General features: G+C 38.3%; 5 protein-coding genes and 4 non-coding genes across 9 annotated transcripts; 2 read left to right on the plus strand and 7 right to left on the minus strand.

The window, feature by feature from the left end:
- Nucleotides 1-448: 448 nt before the first annotated feature.
- Nucleotides 449-4,811, minus strand: hspa8 (heat shock protein 8). The gene is made up of 9 exons (XM_051683510.1): nucleotides 4,656-4,811; nucleotides 3,662-3,869; nucleotides 3,236-3,441; nucleotides 2,852-3,004; nucleotides 2,061-2,616; nucleotides 1,650-1,852; nucleotides 1,358-1,556; nucleotides 1,021-1,253; nucleotides 449-926 (listed from the first exon to the last, which is right to left on the minus strand). Exons 2-9 carry the CDS (start codon nucleotides 3,864-3,866, stop codon nucleotides 732-734), a joined length of 1,950 nt encoding a protein of 649 aa, XP_051539470.1. The 5' UTR covers nucleotides 3,867-3,869; nucleotides 4,656-4,811; the 3' UTR covers nucleotides 449-731.
- LOC127433137 (small nucleolar RNA SNORD14) lies at nucleotides 1,928-2,023 on the minus strand. The gene has a single exon (XR_007895855.1). It is a non-coding gene; the product is annotated as a small nucleolar RNA SNORD14 (small nucleolar RNA).
- On the minus strand, nucleotides 2,690-2,785 carry LOC127433133 (small nucleolar RNA SNORD14). The gene has a single exon (XR_007895852.1). It is a non-coding gene; the product is annotated as a small nucleolar RNA SNORD14 (small nucleolar RNA).
- LOC127433135 (small nucleolar RNA SNORD14) lies at nucleotides 3,080-3,174 on the minus strand. Its single transcript, XR_007895853.1, has one exon. It is a non-coding gene; the product is annotated as a small nucleolar RNA SNORD14 (small nucleolar RNA).
- LOC127433136 (small nucleolar RNA SNORD14) lies at nucleotides 3,520-3,615 on the minus strand. Its single transcript, XR_007895854.1, has one exon. It is a non-coding gene; the product is annotated as a small nucleolar RNA SNORD14 (small nucleolar RNA).
- An 844-nt stretch (nucleotides 4,812-5,655) lies between the features above and the next one.
- On the minus strand, nucleotides 5,656-11,181 carry LOC127432435 (cytotoxic and regulatory T-cell molecule). The gene is made up of 12 exons (XM_051683511.1): nucleotides 11,082-11,181; nucleotides 9,611-9,760; nucleotides 9,332-9,484; nucleotides 9,090-9,206; nucleotides 8,511-8,669; nucleotides 7,935-8,033; nucleotides 7,228-7,308; nucleotides 7,054-7,092; nucleotides 6,700-6,777; nucleotides 6,346-6,507; nucleotides 6,133-6,219; nucleotides 5,656-6,034 (listed from the first exon to the last, which is right to left on the minus strand). The coding sequence occupies exons 1-12, from the start codon at nucleotides 11,131-11,133 to the stop codon at nucleotides 5,874-5,876; spliced, it is 1,338 nt and encodes a 445-aa protein (XP_051539471.1). The 5' UTR covers nucleotides 11,134-11,181; the 3' UTR covers nucleotides 5,656-5,873.
- A 5,510-nt stretch (nucleotides 11,182-16,691) lies between these two features.
- On the plus strand, nucleotides 16,692-22,837 carry zpr1 (ZPR1 zinc finger). Its single transcript, XM_051683751.1, has 13 exons — nucleotides 16,692-16,960; nucleotides 17,316-17,477; nucleotides 17,613-17,703; nucleotides 17,870-17,940; nucleotides 18,424-18,510; nucleotides 18,636-18,758; nucleotides 18,878-19,004; nucleotides 20,813-20,883; nucleotides 20,972-21,061; nucleotides 21,154-21,264; nucleotides 21,367-21,456; nucleotides 21,619-21,684; nucleotides 21,795-22,837. Exons 1-13 carry the CDS (start codon nucleotides 16,844-16,846, stop codon nucleotides 21,912-21,914), a joined length of 1,326 nt encoding a protein of 441 aa, XP_051539711.1. The 5' UTR covers nucleotides 16,692-16,843; the 3' UTR covers nucleotides 21,915-22,837.
- Nucleotides 22,838-24,472: 1,635 nt separating this feature from the next.
- On the minus strand, nucleotides 24,473-25,383 carry LOC127432546 (histone H2A). The gene has a single exon (XM_051683752.1). The coding sequence runs from the start codon at nucleotides 25,299-25,301 to the stop codon at nucleotides 24,915-24,917; it is 387 nt and encodes a 128-aa protein (XP_051539712.1). The 5' UTR covers nucleotides 25,302-25,383; the 3' UTR covers nucleotides 24,473-24,914.
- A 177-nt stretch (nucleotides 25,384-25,560) lies between these two features.
- Nucleotides 25,561-26,423, plus strand: LOC127432547 (histone H2B 3). The gene has a single exon (XM_051683753.1). The coding sequence runs from the start codon at nucleotides 25,624-25,626 to the stop codon at nucleotides 26,002-26,004; it is 381 nt and encodes a 126-aa protein (XP_051539713.1). The 5' UTR covers nucleotides 25,561-25,623; the 3' UTR covers nucleotides 26,005-26,423.
- The last annotated feature ends 973 nt before the right edge of the window (nucleotides 26,424-27,396 follow it).

A 27,396-nucleotide genomic window follows, 5' to 3' on the forward strand; every position in this document is an offset into this window, starting at 1 on the left:
TGTCATGTATAGGAACAAGGGTCAGTAAATTACATTTTCAGTTGAGTGAGCCATCACTAAAGACTACTATAGATTGGGTTACTTCCAAACCACTAAGAGTGACCCTTACTATGGCCATCCTCAGTCATCGTTTATAGTAGACGATGAAAATAGGGGAGATGTTCCACTACAGTGGCCAATACACTGATATAATTAGGTTATTTGAAGACTCCACCCCTTTTGTGATTTTAATTCATGTAAAGCAAATTCATGTAGGGAGCTCAAAGCTCAGTTTTAACTTGAGGGCTCTGTTCTACCTTTCAGAGAGGAAATGGTCAAGTTCCTAATGCCTTTGTGTAACAGACATTTCCTAATTAAGAAAGGTTTAACAATTAAAGGGCAGACCAAATTTAACTGCAGTATTTGAGCAATTTGGCAAGGTAAATAAACAGACAGCATTGGGAATAAGTCAACTTTATGCATTTATTTCAAAGCATAGAGACAGTTGGAAAAGGCTTATGAAATACATATTTCACAAGCCCATAAATAGGTTGTACAACATAGAAAGTCTCTTCCCTGTGATCTGAAATAAGTGATCCCTTATCCCCCCCCCTTTTATTAATTGCAACAATCTCTCTGCAAGTTGAAGTCATCTAAACCGTCACAGAACTGTAACAAATTTTAGAGGAGTCCAACTACAGAGGGCAACAGTACACATTACTATGGAGGTAGCATAGTGGCTTTGGAATGGCTTAGTCAACCTCCTCGATGGTTGGGCCAGAGGATCCACCTCCGGGAGCAGCACCAGCTCCTGGGAAGCCACCAGGCATACCATCAGGCATTCCACCTGGCATGCCTCCAGCGCTCTGATACAGCTTGGTGATGATGGGGTTGCACACCTTCTCCAGCTCTTTCTGCTGGTGCTCAAATTCTTCCTTCTCAGCAGTCTAAAAGTTTCAAATGGGAGATGAAATCACTTCAGGTCTTGCCAACACAAGTCAAAATAACAGGGTTTCCCCAACTCTCAAAACTTAAACTTACCTGGTTCTTGTCAAGCCAGCTGATGACTTCATTGCACTTGTCAAGGATCTTCTGTTTGTCCTCATCACTGATCTTGCCCTTTAGTTTCTCATCCTCAACGGTGGACTTCATGTTGAAGGCGTAGGACTCCAGACCATTCTTTGAAGACACCTTGTCACGCTGCACATCATCTTCAGCCTTGTACTTCTCCGCCTCCTGCACCATGCGCTCAATGTCCTCCTTGCTGAGACGACCTGAAAGAGAAACCTCCAGTTAGCCTATCTGAAGTGGCCACCACAAAATTAATGTGTACAAGACCAGAGAGAAGGATGGTGGTAAAAGAGGGGAATATTTTTACCCTTGTCATTGGTGATGGTGATCTTGTTCTCCTTGCCGGTGCTCTTGTCAACAGCAGACACATTCATGATGCCATTGGCATCAATGTCAAAAGTGACCTCAATCTGGGGAACACCACGGGGTGCAGGTGGGATTCCAGTGAGCTCAAACTTGCCCAGTAAGTTGTTATCCTTGGTCATTGCACGCTCGCCCTCATAGACCTGGAAAAAGAATGGCATGTTAAGAATATCAAGGCAAGAGCTTGCTCTTCTTCTGAGGGATGGAAAACTAAAGCAGTACTACTTGGCACCCACCTGAATCAGCACACCAGGCTGGTTGTCAGAGTATGTGGTGAAAGTCTGAGTCTGTTTGGTTGGGATAGTGGTGTTACGCTTGATGAGTACGGTCATGACACCACCAGCGGTCTCAATTCCAAGGGACAGTGGAGTGACGTCAAGCAGCAGCAGGTCCTGAACATTTTCAGATTTGTCTCCAGAGAGAATAGCAGCCTGGACAGCTGAGAGAGAGAAAAAAAAAAAAAAAAAAGATTAGAACCACAGGCAACTTTGAGAACTCCATTATATAACTGCAGTCGCTCAGACATCCAAGGAAGGTGCTTGGGCCATCTTTGGTTTTTCAACCTCTGGTGGAAACTACGAATGGCAGGAAATCAACTTCATCATTGCAAATGTACACTGCAGGAACACACAAAAGAAAAAACCTACCTGCTCCATAGGCGACTGCCTCGTCAGGGTTGATGCTCTTGTTGAGCTCCTTGCCATTGAAGTAGTCTTGGAGCAGTTTCTGGATCTTAGGAATGCGGGTTGAGCCACCAACCAAGACAATGTCATGGATTTGAGCCTTGTCCATCTTAGCATCACGAAGAGACTTCTCAACTGGGTCCAAAGTGCCACGGAAGAGGTCTGCGTTCAGCTCTTCAAAACGGGCCCTGGTGATGGAGGTATAGAAATCGATACCCTCATAAAGGGAGTCGATCTCGATACTGGCCTGAGTGCTGGAGGACAGGGTGCGCTTTGCCCTCTCGCAGGCAGTGCGGAGACGACGAACGGCTCTCTTGTTGTCGCTGATGTCCTTCTTGTGTTTACGCTTGAATTCTGTGATGAAGTGGTTTACCATGCGGTTGTCAAAGTCTTCTCCACCCAAGTGAGTGTCTCCAGCTGTAGATTTGACCTCAAAGATGCCATCCTCAATGGTGAGGATGGACACATCGAAAGTGCCACCACCAAGATCAAAGATGAGGACATTCCTCTCAGCTCCAACCTGTTGAAACAGAGCAATTACAAAACATATGATTCTGTATGACACTTGAAATGGAATGACATGCGTTAAAACTTCGCTCAGACATCCAAGGAAGGTGCTTGGGCCATCTTTGGTTTTTAAACCTCTGGTGGAAACTACGAATGGCAAGGAATCAACTTCATCATTGCGAAATTAAAGAAACTTCTGAAAGTCTACCAATGTAGGAAGTGATTTTCCATGTGCAAGTTTAACCAACCTTTTTGTCCAAGCCATAGGCGATAGCAGCAGCAGTTGGCTCATTGATGATACGCAGAACATTCAAGCCAGAGATGGTTCCAGCATCTTTGGTGGCCTGTCGCTGAGAGTCATTGAAGTAGGCAGGGACTGTGATCACGGCGTTGGAAACAGTCTGCAAGGAAAATGATTAAAAACAAATGATCACTCAAAGTAACACTAGCACAGTTTAACAAATTCAGAGTGTATGTCGCTCAGACATCCAAGGAAGGTCATGAAGCCATCTTTGGTATTTAAACCTCTGGTGGAAACTACGAATGGCAGGAATAAACGTCATCACAGCGAAGTACAAAGTAGTTTAGACTGAGAGGGGAATTATTCCACAAACAGCTGAATGATTACACACCTTTCCCAGATAGGCCTCAGCAATTTCCTTCATTTTGATGAGGACCATGGAGGAAATTTCCTCAGGGTAGAATGACTTGGTCTCACCCTTGTATTCAACCTGAACTTTGGGACGGGTATTGTCATTGATGACATTAAAAGGCCAGTGCTTCATGTCAGATTGGACAACACCATCATCAAATCGACGACCAATCAGACGCTTGGCATCTATTGAAAGGAAATTAAAATAACTTAATGGGCATGAAGAAAAAATTATATTCTACTACAAACATCTTTTCTGTATGTTCGCTCAGACATCCAAGGAAGGTGCTTGGGCCATCTTTGGTTTTTCAACCTCTGGTGGAAACTACGAATGGCAAGGAATCAACTTCATCCTAGCGAATATTATTGTTTTTATATTGAATAGGCGTGGTACTAAACCACATACCAAAGACGGTGTTGGTGGGGTTCATGGCGACCTGATTTTTCGCGGCATCTCCAATCAATCTCTCAGTATCTGTGAAAGCTACATAGCTTGGAGTGGTCCGGTTCCCTTGGTCATTAGCAATAATTTCTACTTTTCCATGTTGGAAGACACCCACACAGGAGTAGGTGGTTCCAAGATCAATACCAACAGCTGGTCCCTTGGACATTGTCTGAAAGAAAGAAAAAGAAAAAAAGAAAACCACTTTAAAACGCAGCACCACAGAAACAGACAAACTAAACAATCTCTTCCAGGAAGTATTCAATGTGCTGTTATGAAACCATAGGCCACCATGTGCTACAGCACATGCGGATATGAGTCAGACCACGTGGTTTGAGCTTCTGGAACGTTCTAGTCAAATAATGAGGACAAGACCATGCAGACGGATTTAAATGACAATGAGTTTAGAAATATCAAATGTTTAGAATTACGGTTACAATATAATAAAAAGGTGTGGGGGAGAAAAGAGAAAAAAAAAATTGACGTATGAAGTGATCCTGAAAAAAAAAAAGAACAAAAAAGGTTAAGCTTGGGCCGGGTGCGTGATCAGATTAGCCTGCACGAACTACCAAATGCACTTCCAATTCCACAAATTCTCACGGAGGTTTTGTGTGGAACTAAAGATTAATCTCTAGCAGATTTTGCGATTTATAAAATTAAATAAAAAAAAAATAAATAAAAACCACCACACACCCACACAGACATCTACCCTAAATAAGATAAGAAAAAGCGGAATATACTACCTTCTAAAAATGTAAATAATTTTCAGATCAAACGTGGTTCGCCCTATCTGGAAATCATTCGATATTTGAGAAAATACATAAAATATATCTCTCTGAATTGCATGTACAACCAATGCAATGGTAAACACTGTGCCATCAAACTAAATAGATTATTTCTACTAGTCATTACTAGTAATATAATCGATAACGATAGAACAAAGAGCTTTCGAACATACCAAGCTGTAGATTACCGAGATGGTTGAAGATGCCGGTTGGAAAGCTGAAGTGCCGACAACTGCCTCGCCTTGCTGCTATGAGAGAACGATCGAACGTTCTAGAACAGTATATATTGCCGGCAGCTGGGCCAATCAGCTTTTAGATGACGCGCTCTCGTACAGTAAGCACCAATGAAAAATCGTTATAATGCATTATGCAACGCCCCATGGGGAAAACCCAAGTATATGATTGGTAGACACATCCCAGCTCATCCCCCTCAAGTTTGCCGCAACCGCTTTCAGTGCGGAACATATGAATGGATCCATGGCTGGGTTTCTCAAAAGAATCGCAAGCTTAAGTTGATCGTGGAGACCACTGACGCCAATGGTTTCTACAATCTGCTTAAGCTTACGATGCATTTGGGAAACGCAGCCCAGAGATTATTTAGCAGAGATGGGCCACTTCTATTTAAACGAATGGGAGAAATTGGAGCTCTGACCGACCAACGGTCACCGGATGTAGAAAGGAAGTCCCGCCTTACAGTTAAAAGAGCCAATCACCTTTTAGATACAGACATCGCCTATCAATCAAATCTAGAACGCGCATGCGCATTAGCTACACTAGCCTTTGGTGGATTTCAGAACATACCTCGAAATGGAAATGCGACGATGATACAGCAAAATTCAAATCATTTATGCTCAAGAAATATATGGTATATTAAAGTAAACTCCAATGGCAATGTGATAAGCACACAAGTATGGAAATTAATGTCAAATGTGGCCCAAAAGAGCTCATTGACCTTGGTTTGGATCTGAAAGGTCCTGTAAGGTATATGTCCTGGCAGTCTATTCATCTGTTTATTTGTGATTGACATTTTCATGAAATATGTTCCTTTTCCTCAAATTATTTACGCTCCATAGCCTATTGTTATTAAACTGTAAATAATTATATAATTTAAAGTGCACACATTATAATAAAACACTGATTTCATTCAGTATATATTCAGTATAAAATGTTTATTGTAAACTGGCAAAAAATAAAGCACATTTTATTTACAGAACTTCATCCAAACATTATCATTAAATTACTAAAAAATAAGTACAAAACAATATATACAAAAGGCAGCATATTCAATACTTATTCTTCTTTCCTCACATAATATGGAGCACCATTGTTAATTCAAAACTGTAAAATCAGTTTAGTCTCTTAAGAGGATTCAGATCCTGCTGAATATTTCTCTAAAGTTCGGTCTCTTTGATGCAAGCTGCTTCCAGTTTGCTACCAGCTGTTCTTGAACTGTCTTGTGTTTCAGTGATCACATCTACTGTAGCATTTGATTTTGCTTCCTTCTGGGGAGTTTCTTCCACTCTGTATTCTGTGAAATTTGAGTTCCAAAAACCTAGATTGAACATCAAGAGAAACAAGATATGTCAATCATGTGTTTAAACACAAAGAAACCTTTGTGTTTGGTCCACCAGATTGTTTAAGCGGTTCTACCTTGTCTTCTCCTTTCCTGGGACAGCTTTTCTTCTTGGCTGGATTTCGATTTGCTGCTTTCCTCAGATTGGTTTGATTCTTCATTCTCTGTCATTAAAAATGATGCAATTAATTCACAAATAAAGCACACCCAAAACAATGAACTCTAGATCATTGTAAATATAAATTAAGCTTGAATCAAAGCATCAAACAAGTTCAATGATCATATATTACCTTTTTTCCAGGCTATATGTGCATTTCGCAGTCTGATCATGAAGAAGATGACAACAATAAGCAAGCATAAAATAAGGCATGTCACTAGCAGGACCAGCAATGGTGAGCTGTCCTTCTGAGCATTTTGATGGTCTATTTTGCCTTGGACGTCTGTGCCAAAACCTGCAAAAATGTAATATGTAATATTCTGTGATCATCAAATTACTTCTAACCTATTGGAAAGCATCACACAAGCATAAGTAAAAGTTTCATATCACAAATGTCATATAAAATTGCATGTGACGAACTTTCATGAGAGGAAAAGCTAGCTTGTTGGCATCAGTTTTTTTGGCATTATCTTTTCATTTTCTTCACCTTGTGTGCTGTCTGAGCTGCCATTTCTGGTCTGTAGTCCTTCAGTTGAATTGGATTCTGACAAGATTGTGACGTGTGCTGAAATGCAAATATAGATTTGAGATCACTAACACTTCAGAATTAGCTTCAGAAGATTTAAAATGAATAAAACAAAATATTTTTTAAATCAGTTATGTGAAGAGAAAAATGTACCAGTAGTCTACACAGTTTACTGAGAAATCATACCAAATGTGCCATATGTGGCCTCATGTTCATACTGTAGTATAGGTTTTCTCAGGTGTTTAGTAACTAACTTGAACTCTTTGTAGTTGATTTACATGAAAACATGTGTTCATTAAATGAAATAACACTTACGTATCAAGCTAATCTCTGTGGTTGTAGAAATGTCTTCTTCTAAAGGAGACACAACGCAGATAAATTAATCATAAAGGAGCAAACATTATTGACAGAAATTGTCAACACATCTTAACTTTTAGATGAAATGAAAAGGGTTGTTTATGAAAAAGTGGTTCATCATTAATTTCATACCTTGTGTGCTGCCTGGAATACGGCTCTGTGAAGTTGAGAACATTTCAGTACTTTCTGAAATCGACGACAATTCAATGTGTGCTGTAATCAGACGGTGTACTTATTAAAACATTTATTGAGGTATCAAATTTACAAAAGCCAAAAGGAAAGAGAGGCCAAACAAAATTTCTCAGGAAATGACTGTGTGCTGTATACAAAAGCTAGGTTACCAATAGATGGAAATCTTTAACTGAAGAGAGACCTATTTTATGTTTCAAGTTCAGTTTATTTAAAGACATAAAACCAGAGATGCCCAAACCAGGCCTGTGGGCCAGAGTTGGCCTATGATGACCTTTGATTTGGCCCACCTTGCCATATATGACAAGAGGAAAAACATTTTAAAAATATGCCATTGACGCAGCTCTTCATAGCATTAGTTAAGCAGATTGCAAAGTAATGTTTATATATATTTATATATATATATATATATATATTACTGAAATCATAAAGGAGGGGAACCAGGGCAACTTTTAAATGTTCTAATAATACAGTTTGATAATGCAATATTTACTTTTGGCCCACTGCCCTCAATCAAGTTTGATTTTTGGCCCTTCGTAGGAAAAAGTTTGGGCACCTCTGCATTAAACTACTTATCCTTAATACTTTTTTCTTTCAATGTAATTTGTCATGTTTGTCCTTACACAGTTGAAATTAAAATGGGAACTCACCTGTGCTACTAAAAACAGGGGCAGAAGTGACTGTGAACATTGTCTCGGTTTTTAGTTTATCTCTAGTACTGGAATAGCTTGACGTGGAGGCTGTAACAGCTACATGAAAGACAATAAAAACATTCCATTAGACACAAGAAGTCAGTTAGAGCGGTCAAATATAAGAATCAGACTCAGTGTTATACTACTATAAATATTTACTAGGTTCATCTGCATGGGAATGGTTTTCTTTTTCTTTTCTTTTTTTAAGAAATTGTTGACTTCCCTGATATCATGTGATTGACCAATCAAATATCAAGCACTCGTTCTTAATAGGAAATTACCAAATACTCCACAGCATAGATCAAATTTCCCTATGTAGCACAGCCAAACAAATTCCCCACAATTTTCAGTTCCTTTTTCTAATAATGGCTAATGTCATCCAGGGCTAAATGCCCCTATTTTCGGTCACACACATAGTGGTGGGGGTGATGTGGAGGCAAATATGAGGTAAAAGGTTGCAGATATTAAGGTTTCCAGTATTATTTGCTATTTCTATCTACTTTGCTGGTTACAGTTGTGTTTGTGTCTACTTACCATGATTTTCAACAATGATGATAATCTCCAGTGGCTTTGGAAGAGCTTGGTGTTTTGCCAAGCATTTCACTGTAGCTTTCATGATATGAATTTTGATTTTTAAGGCACTAACTGCCAGTGACCTGTTTGATCCATAATTCCACATTGTATTGGGTTGTGCTGTCAGGGAAAAACAGAGCATAATGTATTTACAATACAAATTGGTCATTCAAATAATCTGGAAAACCCCAATTTAAATCTATCTATCTATCTGTCCGTCCGTCCGTCTGTCCGTCCGTATTCATGCTCTATCTGTCTGTCCATCCGTGTGTGTGTGTGTATATATATATATATATAAATGTGAAGCTTTACATGAGAATATCCTGGTTCCTCTATTGTCACAAGGTATTAGCATTTACTGCAACCAAATGTCAGAAGGCATTAGAATGCCATTTTGTCTGTTTATATGTCTCAATATCTGTTTGTTTATCTGCCTATCTGTACATTTTTTGTATTTGTGTCTTTATGTCTGTCTTTCCATTAGTTTCTCTTATGTCTCTCTACCTGTCTACCCACTCAAGACATTTCTCGTAATCTTACCCTTAATCTCAATCCCATTCAGTACCCAGGACAGTTCAGGTGGGTGGCCATTCGCTGCTGCTGAACATTTGATGATAGTTTGATCGCCATCCTCGACCATTTCTATTTTGGGGGTACCTGTAATTAGAATAAAAAATATATATAATCTCATATTCCATGCATTCGTCAACAGATTTCTCTTGGTCGTATTTTAAACATGTCATAAATAATTTAAGAATGGCAGTAAAAATATTTATACTCACCCAAAACTTTTACTTTGTATCTTTTTATTATGACTTTGTCTTCATACTGTAAACATCTGTAAACCCCTTCGTCTTTGAGGGTAACTTTAGACACATGTACTGTTAATTCTGAGCTGTTTAAAGAGAAAACATAGCTCCTTGTGTCTTTCAGAGCTGTATGTGAACATGAAAGAAACAGAGGCATCGCTTAGTTGCAAGTTTCAACAGACAAAGAGGAAATTGATGTGAAATATTTTGTTTTATTCAGAGGTTTTCATACAGTATCGAGTTTGCCTTCACCTCTATGCTTGTTGAAGAACATGACGTGGCCTTGAGGATTTCTCCACTCCAAGTGCACATTCTCGCTGGACTTTTTCCGAAGACATTTCAAAACCAACGTGTCTCCTTCTGCCACTATAAGGTGCTTTACTGCCAAACATTCTCTTATACCTGTTCACAATGAAAACAGATGAGGTTTTTAAGGGTAATGCTCTATTAAGTTTTAAATCAACAATCCCTACCCTAAACCTTATAGCTAAACCCAACCGATTATGTGAACAAAAAAAGCAGATGTGACATGATAAACACAATTGCTAAAGCAACCAAGTAACTTTGTAGTGTTTCTATAACACTTTTGGCTCATATGTCGTCTCACACACTCTTCAGCACTCGTACCCTGAAAGAAATTTTGCTACTGAGAGGACTAAAGCTTTAAATATTAAGTTGAATAATGGAAGAATAGAAGGTTGATCTGGAGGTAGATAACACCACAGACACCCTAGGCTCTGCTCTGACTCATTTGAGTCATTCTCACCACTTTCAGGGCTTGTGGGTGAAAGTTAGAGGGGGCTACATTTTTGCATTAGAGTATAGAGTGAGAGAAACAGCCTTCTGTAAGTGGTCGTTGTATTTGCTATGTAGTTTGATCTTGCAGCGAGAGAAAACTTGCCACTGTGACACATAAAAGCTACACACACACACACACACACACACACACTGGAACAGGAAACAGAGGTGTTAAAACATTACTCACAGAGGTGTAAATATATAAGAGTAAAACAGATATAGCTATATGGAGGTGTGTTTTTTTTAGTGGTATGTAAAATTTACCCTAACGTCTGTGCATTCCTATGTGGGAGGAATTATATTACAGTATAACTTGTGATTGCACTTGTTTTATGGAAAAAGTGCAACAATAGCTTAATATTGTTTATCAGTCGATTTGTTGAGCTTTATTTCAACGTTGAATTTCATTGCAAAGAACTATATGGCAAATTGTCGATCATTTATCATTTTGAAGTTTATAATTTCATATGCATTATTGCAATTTTTCACCTATGCCGACTTTTATTCATTTAGCATACTGCTGAAAAGCATTACTTTTACACTGACTGCTGTGTTGATATGCAACTTTGTAAGAATATTTTCTCGCCCCTACAACCTTACTGCAATCAAATGTGTAAACTCAAAGTGTATCATTCAACCCGATTCAATGAGTTACATACGGCATTCTCACAAGACTTTCAGCCAAACAGATGAATCATGTGAAAAATTATTTCAAGTCCCACACTGCCATTTAATATGGCATTAAATACACTGACATACAGTACATTGAAAACAACACAGTGCCTTCTCTGTCAACACAGCATAGACAAGCATAACCTGCAGGCAACAGGTAAAGACATTCACAAATGATGTACCACAAAACTACTCTATAAAGTCAGAGATGTAGTCTAAACCACATGTAGTAAACAACATATTTATGTCTTACCTCCTATGATCAACACGAGAATGTGAATAAAAATGCTTTGTTTGATCTCCATGCTGTTTGCATTGAACTCTGAAGCTCACTTCCTTTGCTTTGACTCTTTTAAAGAGAGTGGCTTCCATGACATCATGAACTGTCATGGTCTTTCCCTCTTTATGTGTGAAGTTTCGTGGGCATTTCGTCTAGTCGTTTGTTCTCATTCTCATGCCCGTCTACTATTACTACTAGTTTAGCTGTATTTTAGCCTCCGACAGTTATGATGAATAATTTACTTGCATTTGACCATCTTTTCTTGTAGAATTCTTGCACAAACATAAACTAATCCAATCAGAAACTGAGATTATTGTATATACCTTATACCTGGATATCTGTGTTTATACTTTATCTTTCATGCATAATATAAACAACTCATAATCATAACAATAGCATAACACTAATTTTTTTAGCAGATACATTAAAGTATTAAATATATACTCATCAAGCACTAGGAACACTATGATCACATCAAGTCAAGTCAAATTTATTTGTATAGCGGTTTTTACAACAGACATTGCTTCAAAGCAGCTGTACAGGAAATTACGCTATAACAGAAAATGAATGAATATAATGCCAATATTAGTTATTTATGTTTAGAACTATTAGTGGTTAAAATTAGTAAACTAAGTGTCGTGGGTCAGTGGTTAAACAAAATTATTTTGTATGAAATATAAGTTTTAGTGTTTAGTCATCCTCAGAATTAACTGAGGGAATGCACGTAGCTGAATGATATAGGTATCATTCAGTGAGGAACATCGCAGTAAGGCTGGGAGCTTATGGCAGGTAATTTTGGTGAACTCCATCCTGAGCCCATGCTTCAGACAGTGGCTCATGAAGAATCTCATGTCTTTGAATTTGCGACAATTCATCCTCTGTGAAGTCCCTCTTTGTAGATTGAAGTGAAGTCTGGCTGGCACATGCTGCAGTTGGTTATCATCACTCAGTGACACAGTGGGAGTCGGACATCAGACAGGACCGGAGATGGATCAGGCAGGCTCTGGTAACCTCGGGATATATTGTACAGAGGGGTTATCTGAGTTACCGTAGCCTTTCTGTCAGCTCGAACAAGTCTGGCCATTCTCCGTTGACCTCTCACATCAACAAGGAGTTTCCGTCCGCAGAACTGCCGCTCACTGGATGTTTTTTGTTTTTGGCACCATTCGGAGTAAATTCTAGAGACTGTCGTGTGTGAAAATCCCAGGAGATCAGCAGTTACAGAAATACTCAAACCAGCCCATCTGGCACCAACAATCATGCCATGGTCGAAATCACTGAGATCAAAATTTTTCCCCATTCTAATGGTTGATATGAACATTAACTGAAGCTCCTGACCCGTATCTGCATGATTTTATGCATTGCACTGCTGCCTCAGGATTGGATGATTAGATAATCGCATGAATAAGTAGGTGTAGAGGTGTTCCTAATAAAGTGCTCGTTGAGGGTACATAAAAAAATTCAGTTCACACAAAACAATTACTTGAATACACCTCTTTATGACTAACATGTTTTTAAAGTTCTGAGTTCAAATACCTTTTTTGGGGGGGACAAACATATTCTAAGCAAGTACGTGAACGCAGACGCACCTTGCTACGCAAACTCGTTTTCACACGTCGTTGCGTGTCAGTGCTCAAGTCATAACCCAACGCAAGTACGCGCTGCATTCTCAGCATTGCCGCAAGGGGTGCTAGAGCAGATTTTCTTCTTTCAGTCAACAACTGTCATGACGGACTCTGGCAGAAATTTGAGTTGAATCTTTTCGAAAAATATATACGACTTTTTGTCTCCAGTCCATTCAAATGAACTTGTTTTTTTCTCCATGTCTCTGCCTACTCCTCAACTATCGACTCTTCTACCACATCTGGGCTGCATCCGAAAACATAGGCAGCTGACTTGCTGCCTAACCAGTTATGGCTTAACTGACAGCTGTTTTGAATGAATGGAACTCTTATGGAAACTGGTCTCCGAACAGTGTGAAAAGCACCTTATTTTCATCCTGCCGCCATATACAGCTTCCAAAGGCAACTTTTTTTTTCTTGTTTCAGACGCAGCAACGGTTTCGTGGTCACGCCTAAAAATCTATTGCCCCCTTGTGGTCTGAGGTTTGTAACCGCCAGAGCAACGCAAGAGGGCTTGTAATGTATGTACAACGGGAAGTATATTTCGGCCTTAAAAGTAAAAAAGTCATGTGGTGTAACAGTCTGGAGACAGTAAAAAAGGTCGAAGTCTCATTAAAAGTTGAAATTCTTGAAAAAAGTAATGTTGGCATGAGTAGTGCAGAATAATCTTTTATTAATATTTCACGCAGTGAAATAATTGTTTTAAAATATGATTCATATTTGAAAAACTTTTGTCCACCAAATCAAAGTCAGGCACACCACCTGACTAAGTTGCCATTTATATATATATATATATATATATATATATATATATATATATATATATATATATATATATATATATATATATATATATATATACACACTATATTGCCAAAAGTATTCGCTCATCTGCCTTTAGACGCATATTAACTTAAGTGACATCCCATTCTTAATCCATAGGGTTTAATATGACGTCGGCCCACCCTTTGCAGCTATAACAGCTTCAACTCTTCTGGGAAGGCTTTCCACAAGGTTTAGGAGTGTGTTTATGGGACTTTTTGACCATTCTTCCAGAAGCACATTTGTGAGGTCAGACACTGATGTTGGACGAGAAGGCCTGGCTCGCAGTATTCGCTCTAATTCGTCCCAAACGTGCTCTATCGGGTTGAGGTCAGGACTCTGTGCAGGCCAGTCAAGTTCTTCCACACCAAACTCGCTCATCCATGTCTTTATGGACCTTGCTTTGTGCACTGGTCCGCAGTCATGTTGGAACAGGAAGGGGTCATCCCCAAACTGTTCCCACAAAGTTGGGAGCATGGAATTGTCCAAAATCTCTTGGTATGCTGAAGCATTCAGAGTTCCTTTCACTGGAACTAAGGGGCCAAGCCCAGCTCCTGAAAAACAACCCCACACCATAATCCCCCCGCCACCAAACTTCACAGCTGGCACAATGCAGTCAGACAAGTACCGTTCTCCTGGCTACCGCCAAACCCAGACTCGTCCATCAGATTGCCAGATGGAGAAGCGTGATTCGTCACTCCAGAGAACGCGTCTCCACTGCTCTAGAGTCCAGTGGCAGCGTGCTTTACACCACTGCATCCGACGCTTTGTATTGCACTTGGTGATGTATGGCTTGGATGCAGCTGCTCGGCCATGGAAACCCATTCCATGAAGCTCTCTACGCACTGTTCTTGAGCTAATCTGAAGGCCACATGAACTTTGGAGGTCTGTAGCGATTGACTCTGCAGAAAGTTGGCGACCTCTGCGCACTATGCGCCTCAGCATACTCTGTCATTTTACGTGGCCTACCACTTCGTGGCTGAGTTGCTGTCATTCCCAATTGCTTCCACTTTGTTATAATACCACTGACAGTTGACTGTGGAATATTTAGTAGCGAGGAAATTTCACGACTGGACTTGTTGCACAGGTGGCATCCTATCACAGTACCACGCTGGAATTCACTGAGCTCCTGAGAGCGGCCCATTCTTTCACAAATGTTTGTAGAAGCAGTCTGCATGCCTAGGTGCTTCATTTTATACACCTGTGGCCATGGAAGTGATTGGAACACCTGAATTCAGTTATTTGGATGGGTGAGCGAATACTTTTGGCAATATAGTGTATATATTGGGGGGAATATGTAAACAGAGAGGATCCATTTAGACCCTCAAGACTGTGAATTTTATAAAAATATCAGATATGTTGGCATTTTTATGAAAAGGCAATTTTTTTTCAGGCCAAATGGAGTAACCCTGAGAAAACATTTTGATATTGAAATTTTATATATCATTACCTTAAAAAAAATGTTCTGGATACTCTCATGAAAGTGCAAGCAAAGTAATGTGATGACTTCTACTTGATGGTTACACCATATGACATTTTTAGTCAATAATTATTTTATTTTTTTTAGAAAATGCTAGTAATGTATTTTCAAAAATTTCAAACTAAATTGGACACAAAGATTACATTTCTACGAACTTGACACGTGTTTTAAACCAGAAGATTTCTCATTTATAATCACCTTGAACAACCTTGTAAGGATATTTGGCCCATAAGTGTCATTGCCTATACTGTAACTCAAACGGTCAATGATGGATGGGCAGATACAAAAATTATTTTTAAATTACATCCCTATACGAAAGCACCAATGGCAGCGTCATTACATGTGTCATCACTCTTTGGTATGATGACACAAAAGGAACTGGAAAGTCTATTTTCAGTTTGAGGAAAGAAAACCACGTGATCACACTACCCATTGACCACTCAAACCACGCACGCAAAACTCCCCCGATGCACAAACTTAAAAGAGAAAAAATCAGACTGACTTTATTATTGGTGATTTATTTGTGTAATGTTAAACCTGCCATAAGTTGATTCTGCAAGTATATGCAATAGTATAATTTGCAAGTATATTCTGCAAATTATCTTGCACAGTGTTTACATCAATTTATTTGGTAATAGCCACATATTATACAAGTTGCTGGTCAATAATGTTTAAAATATAGGATGTCAAGATCAATTATGGGGACCAACAAAAGATGATAAAGTACAGTGAATTGATCATCGCCAGGACAAATCTAGCTGCTTGAAAATAACTATGTGAAATCTGAAAGACTTGTGTTAATAATATACATATTATGTGGTTGTGTGGTTTATATAAATAAATATATGTTTTGTCTCTCAGACCACTGAGAAGGATTTGAGTGTTAGCAGCAGAAATCTTGCAAAGGCATAGCAGAGTTGGAGGGATTACAGTATGCCAAGAGGATTTACACGAGCGCCATCTAGTGGTTGTTAATCTGAAGCAACCATTAATGAAAGGAATTACTTGTATCATTAATCATCATATCGAAAGTATTACATCTCATGGTCCTAATTTATATGTGATGTCTGATAACTTTCGAGGATGATTTTAAGTATGAAAATCATGCGCTTTACAACAAATGAGGCGAAATATTGTCTGTTTGAGAGCCAAAAGCGCCACTTTAAATAATGGAATATAAATGACCATATAATGTTATATACTGTATGTACTGTGTTTGCCATCTCCCTGATACCGCCATGTCAACCATAAAACAATGTTCCGCTTCATTACATGTTTCCATCCTTCATACATTTCCTCGTTGCTGTTCATTGGTTTGTGCGAATAGTCACGCTACACCTATAATAAAAACATGACTCACCATTCATGAAATAAACAACCCCGATATATTTATCGACTAATAAGGGGTCCCAATCTGAATAACGATTATAATATATTATATACCTAATATATATTTATGAGTAAAGCGATACCTGATTGGATGATACAGCTATATTCATTAGTAAAGCGCTACCTGATTGGTTGGAGAAACTATAACCCAACCCCTAAACCTAACCATAGCCAATCGGTTAGCGCTTTCCTCATAAATATAAACGATGTTGTTGGTGACTTTTATTTTGAAGGGTTGTGTAAATCTGCCCCGGCAATGACTCAAGTACATAATGCACGTGAGGAGGATATTGCACAGAAACGTGCGAACGCCGCTGGAAACTTCTAGTCGAACGCCAGTCATTGATAATTAACCACTTTTAGCAACCTTTATCTCTCAAACCAGAGACAGTTAATAATTTTTAACAACAGTAGCTGACAGGATGTCTGTCATTGAGGAAGAGCGCGTACGCGGCAGTGTTTTTAAGGACATTAATGCTGAAGATGAAGACGTTCAACCTACAGTGATCGAGAGTTTGTGCATGAACTGTTATGAAAATGTAAATATCCAGCTTTAATGATGACGATGATAATAATAATAATAATGATTATATATATTAATACGTATTATGTATGCTATTGCTACATTATAATAATATAAAATATTTGTATTACAAGTGTGTGTGTGTGTGTGTGTGTGTGTGTGTGTGTGTGTGTGTGTGTGTGTGTGTGTTGCATTAATACAAGGAAAAATTTAATATATTGCATGGATATATTTATACATCGAGGTTCAGACACGTCAAACATATTTAGGAAGCTGTTTACTTTTATTTTCTTGTCTCAAGGTGTCTGGTTTGTCTGTTTGTTGACTTGTGAAAACAAATTTCAACCTTATCATTTCTTGTCCTTGTCCAGGGCAGCACACGCCTTCTGCTTACTAAGATCCCATTCTTTAAAGAAATCATCATCAGCTCCTTCACATGTTCACACTGCAACTGGACCAACACAGAAATCCAGTCTGCCGGGCGGATACAAGAGCAGGGTGTCCTGTACACCTTACAGGTGAAGACCAAAGAGGTAAGGATGGACCAATGACATCACTACATAGCATACATGCATTAAAGCCAAACAGTGTAATTAATTACCAGTCATTTTGGAGGCATTTGAAGATTCTATCAGCGTTATTAAGCCAGTAGTTTTTCTTTTGCGCAGGACATGAACCGAGAGGTTGTGAAGTCTGACAGTGCATTGACCAGAATTCCAGAACTTGATTTTGAAATTCCTGCCTTTACACAGAAGGGCTGTAAGTATATTGCATTATATATAATACTAAATAACATATTTCTCAATGATGTCACTCCCATTGATTCATTACAGTTTGTAAAGAGTGCTCATCATAGCCTGTACCTCAGCTTGGTTTTGTATGGAGGTATTTAAATTGTTTTTTTCTTTTGTCCCTTATTGTTTAGCATTATCAACAATTGAGGGTCTGCTGAACAGAGCAGTGGCGGGTTTAGAACAAGACCAGACAGTCAGAAAGGTGTGTGTTAACATAAAACAGAGAGGACCTCTTTAGACCCTCTTGACTGTGTGTGAAGTTTTAAAAAAAAAATAGCAGATAATTTCAAATTTTTATGAAAAGGCACATTTTGTTTAGGTCATGTGGTGTAACCCTGAAAAAACTTCTTGATTTTTTTAACAAAAATTATAATAATAATCACGATATATGTGTAAAAAAAAAAAAAAAAAAACATTTTGAAATTAATGATTGCCTTTTACTTGGTGGTTACACCACATTACATTTTTAAAGTCATTAAATCATTACAATTCTGTAGATGTTGATTTATGTGTTTTGAACTATATTAAAAAATGCATTTTTATTACATTGGACAACCTTATTTGCCTTTTTTTTTTTTTTCCATTCATTCTTTATATCTAAGCAAATAGATAATTGATGTACTTGGTATATATGAGATAGATGCATATAACCTGATTTATGGCTCCATTCCTCTACATATCTCAGGCAACAGATCCAGCCGTAGCTGAAAAAATAGAGGAATTCATCCAGAGGTTGAAAAAACTAAAAGATGTTGAAGAGGAATTCACATTAGTAAGTCTAACCAGATGGTAAACTACAGCAGAATATGTTGAGTGTTTACAGGTTACAAGTATTTACAGTGTTGCCTGTTTATTTTTGTGAAGTTAAGCCTAATGATTGCATTTTTTGATCTTCAGATCATTGATGATCCATCTGGGAATAGTTTTATTGAGAACCCATTTGCACCTCAGAAAGACAAAGCTCTTTCTATAACGCATTACAAAAGAACACGTCAACACAACGCTGCTCTAGGAATAGAGGTGAGAAGCTCAGGGGTGACTTGTACAGCTGTGCTACACCTGTGCTGTGATTGACTTCAGATATAAGATCAGATCAGCAAATCAGTTTCCTTATCTTCTATACTCTTACTATTTCTCAGGTAGAAGAGGAACAGGAAGATGAAAAGCCTGGCAGTGATCTAGACACCATGAGAAATGAGGTATTAGTGTTTAACACTAACTGCCCAGAATGCAACGCCCCAGCCAATACAAACATGAAGCTTGTCCGTATCCTTAAAAGTGTGCTAACAAAGTAAAATATTTTATCAAATACTGTAACTCATTTAGTATGATAACTTTTATTGTTATGACTGTGTCATTCATTGTATGGTAACAAATAAAATGTTAACTACAGGTAGTAACTTATATTACAGTTGTTTAATGCTACATAAATCCTGGCACGTTAAAAGGATAGTTCACCCAAAAAAGAAAATTCTCTCATCATTTACTCACCCTCATGCCATCCCAGATATGTATGACTTTCTTTTTTCTGCAGAACACAAACGATAAATATTTTAGCTCTGTAGGTCCATACAATGCACATCATGGTGACCAGAACTTTGAAGCTACAAAAAGCACATAAAAGCAGCATAAGATATCCATAAGACTTCAGTGGTTAAAAACATGTCTTCAGAAGCGCTACTATAGAAATGGGTGAGAAACAGATTAATTTTTTCTTTTTTTCCCTATAAATCTCCACTTTCACTTTCACATTCTTCTTTTTCTTGGTGATTTGGATTCTTCATGCATATCGCCACCTACTTGGCAGGAAGGAGAATCTATAGTAAAAGATTACTTAATATTGATCTGTTTCTCACACACACCTATCATATTGCTTCTGAAGATATAGATTTCACTACTGGAGTCTTATGGATTACTTTTATGTCTCCTTTATGTGCTTTTTGGAGCTTCAAAGTTTTGGCCCCTGTTGACTTGCATTGTGAGGACCTACAGTGCTGAAATATTCTTCTAAAAATCTTGACTGAATTCTGTAGAAGAAAGAAAGTCTTACACATCTGGGATGGCCTGAGGGCGAGTAAATGATGAGAGAACATTTCCTTTAAGAATAGTGTGCGACAACATAGATGGTATGGTGGTGTAACTTTATTTAAATGATATCTAAGTAGGTAATGCAAAGGTGTGGGTTGGGTTTACCATTAAATATTAGTATTGCGCAAAACACCTAACCTCAGGTTGCTGCAGGCAAGTGTGTTGTAAGTCGTTTTAGATAAGAAAGCACATGTTAAATGACAAAGAACTGACTAATTTGGATATAAGTACGTTGCTTAATCATGCTAGCTTTTTTTAATTGTTGGTTTACTAATTGACCTGTATGCAGCATAAATCCCTGCAGAGCAAACTACAAATGGTGGTACCAAGGGACCCCTTTGGGATCATATAATTTTGAGGCATTGCGAAACGTGGCTAAAATTTGCTGGGCTAAGTGTAACAAGCATTTTAGTATTTTATTCTTTAGTGAAAATGGCAATGCACTTATATACACACCCATAGAGTACATGCATCGTGATCTTCATTTGAACGATATCGATTCTTAAATCCCAATGTCGATCTTTTACTGTATGCGCAAACCTCTTCTATAATGAGAGGAAATCACTCGCATTTGGAACCAAATTTCGCGCCATGCGACTAAAGTGTATATATTTGGCAACTGGCTGGTAAATGTTCTGATTTCACTCACCAGTGATTGTGTAGTATAGTGATGGAGCATTCAGCAGCGAGATCCTTTCACTGCGTGTTGAGTGAAAGTTGTGTTGCGTGTGTCCCAAGACGAGATCCACACAACCCATTTGTCATTGAATAATGATTCTTTTAATACCCTTTCTGGTCTTTGCAGTCAGTTGTTGGTTAAAAACAACAAAAACCCATGTGAATCGATATGGTATCGAAATCTGAATTAAATCGAATTGGGAACATTTTTATCAATACCCAGCCCTAAAAGAGTACATAAGAGTGTTACAATTGTAGGTCCTAATGATTTGACCATAACGGTTTATTGGTTCCTTAACACAAGACAGAAATTCCACACTTCAAAGAGGTTATTATAATGGCTACTAATTGTGACAGTTGTGGACATCGCACCAATGAGGTAGGAATATTGAGCCATGCTAAATTAAGTTATTTTTGCATTTGTTTATTTTATTGCCTCATGTATTATCACTGATATCATTAAATAGGTGAAATCAGGAGGAGCCACAGAAGATCAGGGAACCAGAATAACACTCCACTTAACGGACCCCTCAGATATGTCCAGAGACCTGCTTAAGGTGGGTTAATCTTGAAAAATATTTGAGTGACACTGAGAACACGTTTTATCATTTTTATATATCTCGTGAATTATTTTATTTGTGTGGAACAGTCCGAGACGTGTAGCGTGTTGATTCCTGAACTGGAGTTTGAGTTGGGAATGGCGGCTCTTGGAGGAAAGTTCACAACCCTAGAGGGACTTCTCAAGGATATCAAAGAACTGGTAGGAATTAAAGCTCAGCTAATAGCTTTGTACCTAATGTTTGTATGTTAATGAACAAACGGCCCCTTTTATGCTAATCTTATGCTTCTATGCTTATTGTAGATCGTTTCGAAAAACCCCTTCATGTGTGGAGACAGTTCTACAGCAGATAGAGCAGAGAAACTGGAGCTTTTTGGGCAAAAGATTGACAAGGTTTGAAATACTGACATATCAGTTAATATTCATAATGTGGTCTGGTATCATTGTAAAAGCAGAGTAAATATTGTCTGTTTACCATATACCAGCAATCAGCTACTTTTCAGGTGTCTTTTTAATGCACTAAAGTTTTGGACTGTATATGCAAATATTTCTCAGATAATGGCAGGAGAAATGGACGTTCATATTATCCTGGATGATCCAACAGGGAATAGTTATCTTCAGGTGAGTCAAGAGATATTATACATATTTAGTTTTTTGTTTCTTTAAGCTGTGCCATTTTAAATATTTGACATATTTTATGTGAAGTCTAACCACCAAACCTCGCTTTGTAGAATGTTTACGCCCCAGATCCAGACCCAGAAATGAAGATCGAAAGGTACACTCGAACTTTTGAGCAGAATGAAGACTTGGGTCTGAATGACATGAAAACAGAGGGGTACGCAGAGGCGTAGGTTTAGAGTCAAGTGTACAATGGAGGAGAGCAATTATATGGAAATTCTGTCAAAGCCTTTATATAACTTTATTTAAATCACTTTTAACTTTTATTGTAATAATCATTGTCACAAGCACTTGTGAAAACTATGGTTGAATTATCATTTGAAGGGGACAAAAAATAACTATTTTGGCTTGAGACTGAGTACATGCAAGGGGCTGAGTTTTCCTTGCTGCATTTGAAATTGTTTCGGCCAGCTTGTCTAGGAGGCCCTTATGTTAATTACAGTCTAACTAAATTGTTACAAGGTTATAAGATGCTTAACTACAGATACGTAATAAAGTAGTCTTAAGTTAATCCCACTATGGATGTGAATGATGTGGATGCATTTTTTTCATACACAAGGCTGTATGTATATTCATATATCATTTATGGATCATTTGTACAATAAAATTGTTTCAACAGTGTAATAAGTAGTGGTGCTGATCTAGTTACTTCACCTTATTTTCCAGGTAGATATGTTATTTATAGTTGCGTCTCCATGCCATAATGCCCGAAGACAATGTTACAGCTGAGAATACATTTACGATAGTGCTGGAACATGCAGTTTAACTGTTAAAGGAATTTTACAGGTTTAACACGTTACGCTCAATCGACAGCATTATGTGGCGTAATGTTTATTAGCACAAAAAAATAATTGACTTTTTCCTCGTTTTACTCTCTCCACCAATAGTTGGTGTGTGGTAAGCGTACTGGTGCACTATGGCTTCTGTCGCATCGTCCAGGTGGATGCTGCATACTGGTGGTGGTTGAGGACAGTACCCTATTCACTGTGTGAAACGCTTTGAGTGTAGTGTCAGAAAAGAGTGTAATATTCATTCATTCATTCATTCATTCATTGAAAAAAAGTGTTAAAATAAGGGACTTACAATGGAAGTGAATGAGGTCAGTCCATATATATATATTAGTACATTATATATGTATATATATATGTATGTATGTGTGTGTATATATATATATATATATATATATATATATATATATATATATATATATATATATAAAATACTCGCTGTTTCAGAAGTTTAGCCACAAAACGTAAACATTGTGTTAACACTTTGTGAAATGTTGGCATATTGGATATAACTTTAGATAATGTTAATAAGTGTATTTATCACACTAAATCCATATTAACACTTATAATGTTTACACATTGGTTCGAAAGTATAGCTGCAAAATGTAAACAATTAACACAATATTAGTGTGATAAAACCAGGGATTTAGTAGTGTTAAAATGGTTACCAGATTACAAGGTTTAACATGCAACATCGTCATGACAACGAAGTTGTAACATTGGTTAGCCTATAACTTTAGACAGATGCTTAAGTGAATTTATTACACTAAATCCATGTTAACACAATGTTTACACATTGTTTACAAAATCATAGCTACAAAACGTAAACATTGTGTTAACCACCCAAAAGTGAAAATTCTCCCATCATTTACTCACCCTAATGCCATCCCAGATGTGTGTGACTTACTTTCTTCTGCTGAACACAAACGAAGATTTTTAGAATATCTCGGCTCTGTAGGACCTTACAATGCAAATGAATAGTGACCAAAACTTTGAACACAATGTAAAAGTAATCTCCAGTGGTTTAATCCATGTTTTCTGAAGCAATATGATAGTTGTGGGTGAGAAACCTTTTTTAAATCTCCACTTTCACATTCTTCTTTTGTTTTTTGGCGATTTGCACCTTCGTGCATATCGCCACCTACTGGTTGTAGCTGGTCAAAGGTGGAGATTTATAGTAAAAAAGGACTTCTCACCCACACCTATCATATCGCTTCAGAAGACATGGATTGAACCACTGGAGTCGTATGGATTACTTTTAAACTGCCTTTATGTGCTCTTTGGAGTTTAAAAGTTCTAGTTACCATTCACTTGCATTGTACAAACCTACAGAGCGGAGATATTCGTCTAAAAATCTTTGTGTTCAGCAGAAGATAGAAAGTTATTCACATCTGGGATTGCATGACTGTGAGTAAATAAGATAATTTTAATTTCAGGTTGAACTATTCCTTCACCCAGTTTTTAGTGAGAGAAAATCTGGGATTTACCAGCATTACGGTGGTTACCAGATTAGGGTTAACTGTGTAACATTGACATGACAAGAACATTTTAATATTGGATTTAACTTTACACAAATAAGTATAATTAGCCAATTTATCACACTAAATGCATGTTATGTTTACATCTTATGGCTATACCTCTGAATTCAGTGTTTATTGGCTGGCCCAATCCACTTCCATTTTAAGTGCCTTGCTGTAACCTCGAGGTGTGCTATTTTTTTAATAAATGAGGGCCAAGTCCAAATTATTTGTTGTGGTAATCAACATTATGCCACAAATGTTAGCGACTTAGATTAATTTGTATCATACCAGAACATTTCTTTAATACTGTACCATACTGTAAATACTTCTAATTAGAGCTTTTATTATAGGCTACTACTCTAGTGTACTCGACTATTGTATTCATGCTACACACTGCTGCTTAGACAAAACAGAATCACAGGGTCTTTATGCCTTACACTGGCACTTTACATTTATTGAAACAACGTAACCACTAAACAGCGGATGAGACATGACTCGCATGTAATTCAAAGCACAAATAAAATGTGACAAGCATTGATCCATCAACTATAAAATAATTAGTGATCTTCATTCACCCGCACAAATGGGGTTTGTTTTCGTATTTTTACTGAGGATAATCCGACGTGATGGCAGGTTAAGTGTCCCATGTAGTTCTCGTATCACGGAGCGCGTCTCTATGCGTTTGGCTTATTCACAGGGAACTGTCCAAAATGAACAATTATCAACACCTAAAAATAAAACTCAGTTTACAGGATGCAGATTGTGTCTCTATTAAACAAACACGATAGAACGCAAAGTATGGAACATAACGTATTACTCGGACACAAACTGGTTCGTGTCAATGTCCAGAATGTCCAAGCCCCGTTTACTTGCTCTTCGCTGGCTTCTCGGTTTTCTTGGGCAGCAGCACCGCTTGGATGTTTGGAAGCACTCCGCCCTGGGCGATCGTAACGCCGCCTAGAAGCTTATTGAGCTCTTCGTCGTTGCGGACAGCCAGTTGCAGGTGGCGGGGGATGATTCTTGTTTTCTTGTTGTCTCGGGCTGCGTTCCCGGCCAACTCGAGGATCTCAGCCGTCAGGTATTCCAGGACCGCGGCCAAATAGACGGGGGCTCCGGCGCCTACGCGCTCGGCGTAATTTCCCTTGCGTAATAGCCTGTGTACACGTCCGACTGGAAACTGAAGTCCAGCTCTGGAAGAACGAGACTTGGCCTTTGCACGGGCCTTCCCACCGGTTTTACCTCTTCCAGACATGTCTGAACAACAAAGGAACCGTCTGTTTTGCTGGTGGCGTTCCGTTTACCGAAGCTAGTCGAATGCGCTTTCTCATATGATGTAAGCAGGGATTGCTATTTATACCGGGAAGTCTGCTCTGACTGGATGGATTGACTCTAAAAGCAGCAGCCAATCGTAGCACGGCACTGAGCCCATCTCATTAGGGAGACGTCCAATCGGAAGACACACTTTCCCTGCTCATATCTGCATGCCGACTCTATAAATAAAGGACAGAAAACTGCGCAGCGCGTTCGCATATCTTAACGAACTCGTAACTGTGTTCCCTGTGAAAACTGTCAAAATGCCAGAGCCTGCGAAGTCAGCCCCAGCTCCCAAAAAGGGGTCGAAAAAAGCAGTCACCAAGACCCAGAAGAAGGGGGACAAGAAAAGGCGTAAGACCAGGAAAGAGAGTTATGCTATTTACGTGTACAAAGTACTGAAACAGGTTCACCCGGACACTGGCATCTCCTCAAAGGCGATGGGCATCATGAACTCGTTTGTTAACGACATCTTCGAACGCATCGCCGGGGAAGCGTCGCGCCTGGCGCACTACAACAAGCGCTCCACGATTACATCCCGGGAGATCCAGACGGCCGTGCGACTGCTACTACCCGGAGAGCTTGCCAAACACGCCGTGTCCGAGGGCACAAAGGCTGTGACCAAATACACCAGCTCCAAGTGAAAATAAACAAGACTGACTGTTAGATAAAGACGACTGTGGTCTGTCGGGCTCTGTTCATCCTTGAGTATGGAAGATGAAAACCATCCACTGTTGACTGATTTGATTGACTGAGCTCTGGCAGAGCATACAGAGTTCTTTCCGTCTGTGAAACAGACATTCACCTGAGATTGGTCCTATTTGTGAGACATTTGCACGTGTGATCACTTGTACTGTTTTACTATGGCATATGGCTTGTCTGTGAACCAATGTTGCTGTAAACTCCAGTTGCCAGAGGGGAAACACTGTGGCTCTTATGGAACTCTTCTAGATGAACTTGCTGTATTGTATTCATATTGAAACAGTGACTCATGCCTGAATGTTTCTTCATAATTACCCTATCGTTTACCAAAAATAAACAGTTTGCTTAATGGTACATACAACCCGATTCCTGAGTTTTATTATCATGTAATAAGAAGCTTATTACTGTTTAAATGAGCAAAAGTGTGTAAGGTGAAACAAAACCCCTAATAGTAAATGTCCCTGAAAACTTGAAGCTTTGTTTTTTGTGTTTGTTTTTTTTTTTTTTACAGATTTCTTGTTGACACATTTGTGACAAACTTGCTGTATAGTTCATTCATAGGTTATTGAAACTATTCCTTAGGCCTAAATGTTTCATCATATGTAACCTATCATCATTAACCACAATTAAACACATAGTTTAAAGGAATGTTCCGGGTTCAAAACAAGTTGAGCTCAATCGACAGCATTTGTGGCATAATGTTGATTACCACAAAAAAAGTTTGACTCATCCCTCTTTATCTGTAAAAGAAAAAAAAAAGTCAAGGTTACAATCGAGGTTGAATGGGGCAAATATTTGGAGGGTTAAAAGGCAGACATGTGAAGCTTTTAATTTTATATAAGCACTTACATTAATTCTGTAAATACTTGTGTATTGTTTGAGCTGTAAAGTTGCTTAAATAATTTTTACAGCTGTTTTAGGGTTCACGATGTTACATCGCCATGGCAACAAAGTTGTAAAATTGCACTGAAAGGCTTTTTAAGCGATTTTATCACCGTAGAATCATGTTAAAATGCATTTTGTTTACGTATTGTGGCTGTACTTTTAAAACAGTTATTTAATGTTTACAGATTGGCCCCATTCACTTCCATTGTAAATGCCTCACTGTAACCCATATTTTTTTAAAAAATATTTAATTATTATTTTTTTTTTTATGAGAAAAGGACAAGTCCAAATACATTTTTGTGGCAATTAACTTTATGCCACAAATGCTGTCGATTGCGATGGTGATTAACTTTTATTGAACCTTTTTATTATCATGTAATAACCATCTTATTACTATGGAGATAAACAAAAACGTATACGGTGAAATAAGATCCCTAAAAAGTAACTAA

This window comes from Myxocyprinus asiaticus, chromosome 42, assembly GCF_019703515.2.
Source record: "Myxocyprinus asiaticus isolate MX2 ecotype Aquarium Trade chromosome 42, UBuf_Myxa_2, whole genome shotgun sequence".
Taxonomy (NCBI): domain Eukaryota; kingdom Metazoa; phylum Chordata; class Actinopteri; order Cypriniformes; family Catostomidae; genus Myxocyprinus; species Myxocyprinus asiaticus.

Coding starts and splice junctions, on each gene's coding strand:
- hspa8 (XM_051683510.1), bottom strand. CDS start 3,866: ATGTCCAAGGGACCAGCTGTTGGTATTGATCTTGGAACCACCTACTCC. Junction 3,005..3,235: donor CTGAGGCCTATCTGGGAAAG/GTGTGTAATCAT, acceptor TTTTCCTTGCAG/ACTGTTTCCAACGCCGTGAT. Junction 1,557..1,649: donor AGCCTGGTGTGCTGATTCAG/GTGGGTGCCAAG, acceptor TTCTTTTTCCAG/GTCTATGAGGGCGAGCGTGC.
- LOC127432435 (XM_051683511.1), bottom strand. CDS start 11,133: ATGGAGATCAAACAAAGCATTTTTATTCACATTCTCGTGTTGATCATA. Junction 6,508..6,699: donor CAGCTCAGACAGCACACAAG/GTGAAGAAAATG, acceptor ACATTTTTGCAG/GTTTTGGCACAGACGTCCAA. Junction 6,220..6,345: donor ACATATAGCCTGGAAAAAAG/GTAATATATGAT, acceptor TTTTAATGACAG/AGAATGAAGAATCAAACCAA.
- zpr1 (XM_051683751.1), top strand. CDS start 16,844: ATGTCTGTCATTGAGGAAGAGCGCGTACGCGGCAGTGTTTTTAAGGAC. Junction 21,265..21,366: donor TCAAGGATATCAAAGAACTG/GTAGGAATTAAA, acceptor TGCTTATTGTAG/ATCGTTTCGAAAAACCCCTT. Junction 21,685..21,794: donor CAGGGAATAGTTATCTTCAG/GTGAGTCAAGAG, acceptor CTCGCTTTGTAG/AATGTTTACGCCCCAGATCC.
- LOC127432546 (XM_051683752.1), bottom strand. CDS start 25,301: ATGTCTGGAAGAGGTAAAACCGGTGGGAAGGCCCGTGCAAAGGCCAAG.
- LOC127432547 (XM_051683753.1), top strand. CDS start 25,624: ATGCCAGAGCCTGCGAAGTCAGCCCCAGCTCCCAAAAAGGGGTCGAAA.